General features: G+C 34.2%; 1 protein-coding gene across 1 annotated transcript; it reads right to left on the bottom strand.

The window, feature by feature from the left end:
* Positions 1 to 999: 999 nt before the first annotated feature.
* On the bottom strand, positions 1,000 to 10,383 carry LOC137810216 (uncharacterized). Its single transcript, XM_090298077.1, has 2 exons — positions 10,176 to 10,383; positions 1,000 to 1,777 (listed from the first exon to the last, which is right to left on the bottom strand). Exons 1-2 carry the CDS (start codon positions 10,298 to 10,300, stop codon positions 1,579 to 1,581), a joined length of 324 nt encoding a protein of 107 aa, XP_090154203.1. The 5' UTR covers positions 10,301 to 10,383; the 3' UTR covers positions 1,000 to 1,578.
* Positions 10,384 to 11,483: the final 1,100 nt, after the last annotated feature.

The following is an 11,483-nucleotide window of genomic DNA, read 5'->3' as shown; positions in this document are numbered from 1 at the left end:
TTAATCTAGTTAATATTAACACTGAATAGAAGAGCTAGTTGGGTTATGATTTATGAAAGGGGAAAGAAACGAAACACAGTGTTGTTGTTGTTGCAGCAATAATTGTGGAGCATCGTTCATACTCAACTATTATCCAAAAGAAGCCCCTAAACACATTAGGAAGATCTGATGGAGGGCCACACTCATTATTTTAGATCAATAATGTCACCTGTGATGTGAGCCACCTAATGAAACCACATATTTGTGATTCATTATATTTTCCCAACTTTTTTTCATTCCTCTCTTGCTCATGATATTCGATACCTAGAGCAATGCCTAAAGGTGCCACAAGATGGAAACGTGGGGGACCATGACAGCACTTAGCCACTCACTAACTATATATAAAAAAATATGGTCAACCAAAGATGCAATTCTTTTGGATTTCCCTACGTCTGCTTAATCAGTTCAACCTATATTTCTGTCAGAAACAAACATAGGAGACGTAAAATTTGCAATATGACGATCAGAGTCTGACTAAAGATGATATAATTATGCTTTCTGTTCCAACATACAATCACCCTTCTAACCTTTTATAAAGTAAAAAAGAAAAAAACAATTATTAGTCACATGTCATCCTTCCCACTACCAGGTAGTTCTTTATAATATCTAAAAGATAAATACATTTTTGAGCTCTATAAACATAAAACTTCCATTTATCTTTTAGAAAATGATTAATTACGATCTTTAAAAATGATCTGTACTGTTATTTTGTAATGACGTAACAATCATCTAAATATGTAACATCAAGGACAACTTAGAGTTGAGATATAACTTTTACATGTATAGATGCATGATACCTCATCAGTAAGTAGTGATAGGTATTACTGTAAACTTGTATGGATCAAAACTAATAAAAATTTGAAGGAATGAAAACTAAAATTTGTCATTACTTAATGATTAGGATAGAAGGTATCTACCGTAACTGTAAATTCATTTCGACTACTGTGAATCACCATCCGATGAAAAGAAGAGGAGAACCCTTAAATTTCCAGGAAGATTTTTTGAGTAAGCATGCTAAAAAGTCTATCCAGTCTTACAATATTACAGAGGAAATAAAAATATTTAAAGCCTAAGACAAGGACTGGACACATACATTTTTCATGGACAGCTAGCCTGCAATTTCCAGAGAGAAATTTTCTTATATTTCTTCAACTATAACCATTTACATTTGCAAGTTATACAACTCTACACAGTCAAAGCTACAGACAATGTATATAAAAACACCGCAGATAATCCTGTCAGGAATTCCTTGATGAAAATCTACAAGCCAATTGAGAAACAAAACAAGAAAATTGTTGTGCCTCTTGGCGGGGTCAGTTTTATGTGCATAACTTGTGAAACGAGTGTACCACAAATTCACTTGGTCTGTGCACAGAGGTTGTGATCCGTCTCTACCAGTGGCAGGAACAAGTTGCAGTATATATCCTAGAGGAATACTTGGAGCACCAAGAGTATTCACCAAAAGACCAAATTAATTATACGCCAAGAAATAAGGCCTTGCCTACCAGCGTACGATTGAAATACCACAGGAATGAATTCTCATATGGACAATGGCAGTCTTCTTTCCCTGTTCCTTGCCAATGTTTGCCTAGTCATTCTTAGCCGGGCAGGAAGAAATATATTGAAGCATATGACAACCCCAAAAAGCCAAAAGTGCCTCAAATAAAGGGTCGTGAGGGATGAGACAACAAGCACGGAGAACAGTAAAGCAAAACCAATCGCCTGAGCAACATCACCCCTGCAACAAGGCAAGAGAAATGTCAAGTATAGATGCATGAATCAGGTGCATGATTTTTATATGCATTTTAGAAGGTAATAGATCTGATATAAAAGGATACCAGGACCTAGACCCAAACTCCAAGTTTGACTGCTAGAATGCATCTTAAATATATTAGTTTATGATTGATTTCTTTTGTATTAAGGTTTATAGACCGAGCCTTGTTGAAAAGTGTCACGACCTCTGGACTGTGACCCACACAGAACCATGGTTCCCTTAGTCTGGGCAGCCTTCAAGTAACACAACATCAAAAGAGAAAAATAAAGAAACAAGAGGAATACCAAAAATCGGAGATAGTCTCCCTTCGAAAAAGAGGACAATCTATATATACTGAGTTAACTGTGAAACCATGCAACTGTATACACACACACATATCACCACTTTAAGCCTTGGAGATAAAGATATACACATAAATAATTCATCTAGGAATCATAGTTCAAACATACTGATTATTATAGTCTCTCAAAACATCATGATTACATCATTAACACACTTAATAGTAGGATCATCTACATCTCAAAATAAAGACTTTCTTTCTATTCACTATCCGTATACTAAAAGCTGCAATATATTTGGGTGACCATTCAAATCGATCACATGCAATGGAGGGTTATCAAGATAATGGACAAACTCATGGCCAATCCTATGGAACCTGGCATTAAACCACTAGTGAATTTGGAGGGAAAAAAAGAAAAAATGGAGTAAATCACAGTGACTTAGTGAGAGCATAATCAACAAAGTGGACATGAAGGAGAAAACAAACATAGCACAAGTTTTATTTTAAATAAGGTAAGGAGTATAATAGAAAACAGAAATGCAACTGAAAACTCATTAGAAAAGTAATTAACATCGTAATCAGTAATAATAATAATAAAACTTTCCATGAACTGTCACCTCATATTGTACAAATGGGCTACTCTATCTCCTTGTTACGGCAAACGGTATTTATAGGACTACAGGCAGTAAGCTGGTAGCCTGCATTCTCTCTCTTTTGTAATAAACGGCACTTACAAGGACTAAGAGTATCCAACTCATTGGTTGCATTATCTCTTTTGTTGCAACAAACTATTGGAGATATCGACTAGAAATAAGGTCAATTTGCAGTGTATAAATTGGTGCAAACCTCATCTTACAAGTTGGTTTTTAAGGTTTGGTTACACTTAAAATTCACTTCTTAAGATGGTATTAGATCATTTAGAACATATCCTAGCAAGAGTTTGTTGCACCTATCGTGCCACCCGCTATTGACCCATAAATTTCTAGTCCCACGCAAGAGTTGACAGTCTTCGCGTGAGAGGAGTGTATTGGAGATATTAACTAGAAATAAGGTATATTCACAGTATATAAGTGGGTGCAAACCTTGCAAAGTTCACCTTATAAGCTAGTTTTGTAATGTTGAGTTATACTTAAAGTTCACTTCTTAAGACAAACGGCTATTATAGGAACTATAAGTACTAAACCCCTAATAGACTACATATCATACCACCCACAATGAAAAGTTTAAATACATATTTACCATTAATTAACAAGAACCCTGGTAAATCAAATCGAACTAGATAAATAAATCTTATGTACTATACAGTACCAAAAAATATTAAATAATACCCACTTGAAGTAGTGGGGATTAAACCCCCTTTAGATTAACCATGACAGTGAGTATTTGACACTCAAAATGTGACAAGGGAAACAATATATCAAACTCCTTAAAGAAATATTTATATACTAAAGTGAAATCATCACTATTGCGAGACGATTTGATAAAAACATAGTCAGCCTTGCTACACGGCTTAGCCCCTATGAATTCGGCCATAACCTCTGGACAAATGTTGAAAGTAGCAACAAACTCCTTAACTTTGTCTCTTGAAGTAAACTCAGAGGCATATGAGGTGACATAATCAAGCACCCATGAGTACTTTGGATTGGAAATAGGAAGAAACCTATCATTTCTTTTCCTCTTGGCCAAGATTAACCTGGAAGCCTCTGGCTTAATAGGACATTGTGAAGAGGCCTTTCACTTCCTTGAAGACACGACGATGACCTTACATCCCCTTGACATCTCGGACACTGACGTACCCGATATCGCAATGGTACCCAAGGGGGAATTTACCTTCTCCACAAAGCCCTTGGGGAAAGCAAGTGCGACTTTTGGAATCTTCTCCAATAGGGATAACCTCCCTACATACAGATGACCATTTCCATAGGAAGAATCAGAGTGGGAAAAGGAAAATGAAGAAGACTTAGAGGGAAGAAAAAAACCTGAGAAGAAATGCTCAAAATACTTAAGAAATAGTCAACAAGGGCCAAAAAACACAAAAAGAGTACAAAAAGTGAGCAACTTGAGCTTTTAGAAGTATTTGGAAGCATTGGACATTGGGATTTTAAGGCTCGCAAAAGGTAACTTTGAAACATTGTGTTGTTCGAGGCAATGTGTCCTTTCAATCCTACGTGGCACGCGTAGCGGCGAAACTCAGTCGTTTAACTGATATAATGCCTCAAGACCAACACAACTCATCATTACTATTGAAACCTCCCATATTAATATGGGGATTGCATATCATTATTAATTGGGGTTTTAATTACATGATCCTAAGCTTGGACTAAAGGAATGGTCGCAAAGCTTGACCTAAAGACAAAGTCGTGAAAACACGACGAGTTGTTCCAAAACTCGACTTAAAATAGGAATAAGTTCGGAACAAAGCCCGACTACCCTAAAATTGGGTTCCAAGCTTGGAGGGCTTTTGTACTACCCGGTACCGAAAAATAATAAGTAAATATTACCATGATTGACTTCATGATTCCATGAGTTGTTGCTGATAACTGAATAATAAAATCAACTAACTAATCCACTAACATCTAGAAGCAAGATAACATGCTAATCAAATTACTAATTGACTTATTCAAAAATAAAAACTACTTTGACAGCTTATATGCCACGTTTCCAACATTCCTCCTTGCCTCGGAAGCTGCAAACTCTTGGTTTCTTCTGCAAAAATTTAACTTGCTGATATAGAATGAGTTGGCGAAGACATCAACAATATGATCTTCTACTTTAGATTAGTCTTCTCGTGAGATACCATTGCTTCCCCATGATATAATTGGACCTTCGCATTTTAAACTTTTAACTTCTCAATCAACTCTTTGATGTCAATCCTTATTGAAAACATGTTTTGATAAGAACTTCTTATCTTTGTTCCAATAAACTCCAACTATAAATTCAAAGTTTTTAGATACTTCACCCTACTCAACCTTTTCAACTTTATCTAGAGCAAATTTTCCATTCTTCTGGTTCTTCATTCTTATTCTTCTTCTTGTTCTTGGTTCTTGTTCTTGTTCTTGTTCTGGTTCCTGGCTCTTGGTTCTTGTTCTTCTTATCTTTGTTTCATATAGCCTTCAACTCTAAAATCAAAGTTTTTAGACACTTCTCGTCCTACTAAACCTTTTCAACTTTCTCTAAAGCAGATTTCCCATTCTTCTTGTTATTGTTCTTCTTCTTGTTCTTATCTTTATCTTTGTTCCAATAGCCTTGAACTCTAAATTCAAAGTTTTTAGACACTTCTCACCCTACTCAACCTTTCCAACTTTCTCTAAAGCGGATTTTCAATTCTTCTTCTTTTTCTTATATCATTTTCTATTGAAAAAGAAATTTAGTACTCCTCAAATGGATTTAAAGCAAAGCTTTTCCCCTTCTTTTTAACTTAGAAAGCATCTTTGTCATAGATATCTTTAATTGTGCAAGATTTTTTTTTAACATGTGATAACCCTTTTCAACTAGTTTTCAAACACTCAACAAATTTTACCAGGAACATTTAACACATAAGAAATTAACTTCGTACCTCAGTAGGTTGAGATTGCTATTGCTCCTTTTCCTTCCACAACAATGTAATTTTCATGTCCAACTCGAAAGTTGATGTGATTGAAATGCTTAGTTCCTTGAATAGATCCTTTTGTCATGTGGTTAGTACAACCACGGTCAATAAGCCAATTTTGACTTGATTCATTGTTGGAGAAACATGTGGCGGAAAACAAGTAATCCACTTACTGTTGATTAGCAACCTTTGCCTCCACCATTTGGTTAATTAGTTTAGCAGCCTTTGCCTCTTCACCATGTGGCTAATTATCTTTTCTACAGATAATAACTTCGTACCCCAAATGATTCGCTTACTGCACTTATCACCAAGTTTTCTCCAATATATAAATGGAGGGTGACCCATTTTGTCACAATGTTGAACTTGGAATTAAATATAAAGAGAGAAAATATATTTTAGAGAGCTTGTTAAAGACTCTCTTAGGTTCTCACATGGATATATAAAATCTGTAGAGTAATCTGACATGCAATGAGAGAGAAAATAATAGAAAAAAAAGTAAAAGCACATTTAGGACCCTAGGTATAGATAGGTACAACTCAAAATACCTTTTTAGTAAAGCCTAATCTATGCCTATTCTAACAGCTGACAAAGTGGGTAACTCATCTATTCATCCTTTCCTTTCCTGTAATTATTTGCACTGTTCTCACTGTTGGCTTAAGGATTCTCCTTCTAGTTTTTCTTTTTCCATGTTCTACCTCTTTGGCTCTTGGCTAGTAGAGCACTTTCAATACCATGATTTTGTCCATAAGCCTTTGTTCTTCTAGGGCCTGCAAGGCATGTACCATGTTTGCCAAAGTGATTTTGGACAGATCCTTGGTGTTCTCCAAAGTGGTTGTAGATGCCTCATCTGTCTGACACTATTACAAGAATTTTTCAGAATAAGAAAAGCTAGTGCCAAGTAACCTTACCTTGTTAGCAATGCCCAATAATCTATGAGTACTCTTTAATTGTTTTACATTGTTCCATCCTTTGGACCTCAAATTCACTCATCAAGTTCAGCACTTGCATGTCTCAAATCTTTTCATCTCTTGCATACTCTTCCTTCAGATAATCCCAAATTCCTTCAGATAGTGAAGATGGTTCTTGAAACACCAGCAAATAGAATTATTTTGCCTATGTTTTTCGGTATTCTCATGATATTTTATTTGAGCCATGGTGGGATTCTTTGGCAGCGGAAGTACTTCATAATCTTCACCAACAGCTTCCCAAAAGTTCAAAGTCTCTAGATAAGCCTCCATTTTTACAGCCTAGAGATCATAGTTTGCTCCATCAAAGACTAGAGGTGCAACTTATGAAAAATTTGATTCACCATCCATTTTTCATAGGCCCCTCAAGAAGAGATCTTTGATACCACTTGTTGGGTTTTGTTTAAGGATAGAAGAAAAAACAACTGAGCAAGGAAACAATATAAACTATTCTGAATTGCAAAAGCGTACAACTTTACTGAATCTAGCTTGCATTTAAATACTTAATATAACTTAATAAAAATCTTGCTCTATGATATCTGAAACGAACTAATCCACTAACAACTAAACAAGATACCATTCTTATCACTTTAATAATTGACTTGTTCAAAATTAAAATTGCTTTCACAGCATCAAAGGCACATTTCCGAATACCTTACCTCAAAGAGCTCCAACTGGGGATTTTTTAATGAATGGGTAATTGTTCCATTTAAATCAAATGATGAGAGCAAGAAGTTTGTGAGATTTGAAACAATGGAAGGAGGGAGCGAGGAGAATGAGAGTAAGAAGATATGCAAATGGGATGGGGGGAGAAAGAAGATGAATAAGGGAGGCGGGAGGGTTTCCTGTGAAAAAGAGAAAGAAAGAGAAGAAAAAAAAGAGAGACAGAGGGGTAGAGCGAGAGGGATCAAGTGATATAGGAAATAAAAAAGGGTGGGTGGGGGAGGATTTTTTTTTTTTTTTCTAAAAGTAATGGTGCGTTTCAAAAGGAAAAACAAGATCTCGTATAATGAAACTCAAAGTCACAATACTGCAAGTGAAATCCAGATGTAAACACAAGTCAAAAATGCAATTCAGATGCATTGCTTTCTTTCAAGTCTTTGTTTGAACATGGTATCAGGGTGGTGACATCCTCCATGACCTATCCCATCACTACTTTGCTTCCTAATATATGGTGTTTTACTATAAATTCATGATTATTTCTTCATATTATTCATCTCATGTTACACGCCTCTTCTACACTGCTTTTCTTGTTTGCTGACAGATTTATTATTTTTTGGCTCTTACTGTTTTGTTTTGTGCTCATTAGGTCTTTGGATCTCTCTTACAAAAGATCCACTAGTTCATTAGGCTACTACCTCAGTTTATTTGTATAACTTTTATTCACTCTCTATTCCCTTGACTAGATCAGATATAGTCTACAAGTATTAATGTAAACACAGGTCAAAAATACTATTCAGATTTCTTTGTATTTCATGTCTATCTTTAAACACATCATAGTAAGGATTATAATATTGTAATATCATCAACAAATCAAACCAAAGACAAATGAATAAAAATATTGTATGACCAAGATATTAATCGAGGAATACATTTTACATCCTAAGATTACGTAAGACAACTAGCATAAATGCAGCGGATACCTAATAGTAGCATCTAAATTAATTTGACCCATGACCGCTTTAATGCATTATTATCCACAATACAGGAGCATTTGGAACTTAGAAGAGGTATTGCAAAATCTATTTGGCTATAGAAAATGACTTGTGATATGAGAATTGAAGGTGTTTGGTTAAACTTGTTAAGTGACTTTTTGACATTTTTACAAGTCAACTTGTTTCAATAAGCTTCAACTAGGCCTATGAAAATAAGCTTACTGAATCAAGCACTTATGACATAATCTCTCTTCTGCAGAACATTGAATTATGCACTTCATTAGGGTAATTATATCAAACATCCATAACTCATTTTCAGATCCATCCTATCTATTTATCCAATAGGCAAGATTTCTGGCTCCAGCACTGTTTACATCGATAATATCAAAATCTTCACCTGATAAAGTTGTCTATGTAGCTGTAAAAGTAATGCACCCTAACTAAGACAGGAAGGAATTTAATTTGTGATTTATGTTTATATGTTGCGATCAAATTCAACTTTTTTTTAAAGAGAATGGAAATGATCAAAATCTTAACTATTTAGTCATAGAAACTCTAATACCGTGTCAAGACCAACACCGAGATACTTAATAAAGCATGGGCACAACCATACAATGCAGGACAGACGCAAGAATACGAGATATTCTTGAAAGCCCAAAATATGATACAACTTAGATATATTAACATGAAGTTTGAAAAAACACTTCCCATAAATTCATTATAATACATAGTTATACCATACCAGTGAAAGATTATCAAAACTGAAAAAAACTCCTTATCAAAACAAAATCCATAATTACATGTATTCTGCTGCTCATCCCAAAGTATATTCCTTGCCTAATGAACATACCACAAAAAAATACATACTCTTCCCCAACCCTGTCAAACTGTCATAAAAGATCACTAGTCATATTCAAAAGAAGCCAATGCTCAACACGATTACATAATATTTACTATAAAATACACAAAGAAGTCATCATAAGTCTTATTCCATAGATATTAAGGTGTAACATGCGTATCAATATCTGATATGCGTATCAATTTTGGACTCTAGAGGATTCATAAAATTTCATATCGAACAGTTAGCATTCAAGAAAAAACGAAAATATTACAGTATTTAATGAAAGAGGGAGACAGGAGCATCAATATCACATCTATAATATCCGTACTCTGCCATTTTTAATGCTACTACAGAGTTAAGTTTTCATGTATGCCTCATAGTTTTTAACTTTGCCAGTGTCAATTTTCATGAAACTATATTTTTTTCATCTAAAGTAAAACAAATTATCTTGCCTCTCCACTGCCCAAATTTTCTAGAACCGTCAGTCACAGGGCTTGCTATCGTTGACATTACACAATTATTATACAGAGGCTACATCGCCACTCTACACCATGCTGCAAGTTCTTTACACACATCATATCCAAACTGGAGACCGGAGAGGAAGACCTAGCATTCCAAAAGAATCTCATCCAACCTATCAATTTCATACCAAGACGAGTACTGAAATTGATCAAACTAAACTATGAATCGGTGTTCACCCATCAATGTTATATATCGTTCAATATATCTAAGCAAAAGGGAATTCCAAAATCCGAAATACACGGTACCCAATTCAAACTCTTTTTTTTTAAATTTTTTTTCAAGTTTTGCAACAAATACTGCAGTGTCATCTAAATACCAACAAGACAAAGTAAAGCAGTTCTAATAACAATTATCTTGTATCATAGTCAACTGAAATTGACAAGTGACAGAAGAGCATGCAATTGTGCTTGCGTACACCGGGAGCAACTCAACACATAGATATGAAGCTAAAGAACGGCATAAAATGTAATTGATGAAGTTAAAAGAGAAGAAAAGAAAAAAAGGGTTAACCGAGTTTGGACATGGGGCTTGGGCGAGAAGAAAGTAAGAGCAGAGTGGTTGCGCTTGTAACGAACATGGTAATCTCGGAGCTGATCCACGAATTTGGAGTGGGTTATCATCTCCACCACCACCATCAAAATCAAAATGGAAAATTGGAACCTATTCGCCTTCGCCAATTTTCAATGAAAGTGTCTTATTCCATAGATGAAATTAAATTATCTAATTTCTTAATTGAAATTGTGAAGACCTAAACGTACTTTTAATCTTTTCATTACTGGTAATAGTAATTAATGTATCATTATTCTACTCTAATCTTTTTTTTAAAATTAATTTCAATATTGAAATTATTTTCTAAAGTCTGTTTGGCACCAAAGTTTTTTAAAATATGATTAATTACTGTATTATCAGTTAAACGTAATAAAAATTCGTATACTTGAATGCTAGTAAATTTGGTTTTAATTTTTTTTAAAGAGTTTATCTTTTTCTTTGCATAAAAAAGATTAAATCTACATATATTTTAAAATTTGAAGAAAAAGTTATCATTATATATAGAATTAAAAACAGTTTTTGTAAAGGTTGAACCCAAGCGAAGAACTAGTTAAATAACTATTACAACATAATAAATAATAAGAAAGTAGTTACAACTAAACTTAGATGAGTAGGCACTTTCCGAAATACTCGAGTAGGTATCTCACGATAACAATAAACTAAAAGATACACCCCATGGATTAGGGAAACCACTACACACGTCCTGATGAACCGTTTATACAATCCACACATGTAAGGGTCTAAGTCAACCAATAAATGAAACTTCTGGAGGAAAAAAATGGACGTTTCACATATTTTAAGAGAACACACAAAAAATACGAGCATTGACTTAAAATATCGGAGTGTAATCGCAAATACTTCCAATGGAACACGTGTAACGAGATAAAGAACTTTAAGAAACTAGAAAGCTACTGACACGTCAATGTCAACGAATTATGTATAGACATGTATTACCTAAGTGCCATTATCCATTCAGGTACTAATAAAGTTTTTTTTTTACAATTTAAACTACACCAATAAACTAATAGTGTCTGTCTCATGAGTCAACACAAGTTTAATCCGACCCGAGGTAATCGCATCTACTAAAAAAGGAAAAATGTCAGTTAAATCCCATTTTCATTTGTTTAAAAGCACATTAAAAAATTTTACGAAATATTATAGGAAGTAAAATTAAGGTTTCAATAAGACAATTATTTTGAGATTTAAAAGACTTTTAATAAAATATAAGGTTTTAATATCAATTTGAAAAAAAATATTTAAATAACTTTG

This window comes from Phaseolus vulgaris, chromosome 2 (assembly GCF_051622355.1).
Source record: "Phaseolus vulgaris cultivar YP4 chromosome 2, ASM5162235v1, whole genome shotgun sequence".
Classification (NCBI taxonomy): Eukaryota; Viridiplantae; Streptophyta; class Magnoliopsida; order Fabales; family Fabaceae; genus Phaseolus; species Phaseolus vulgaris.
This window is presented reverse-complemented; position numbering and strand designations above follow the sequence as displayed.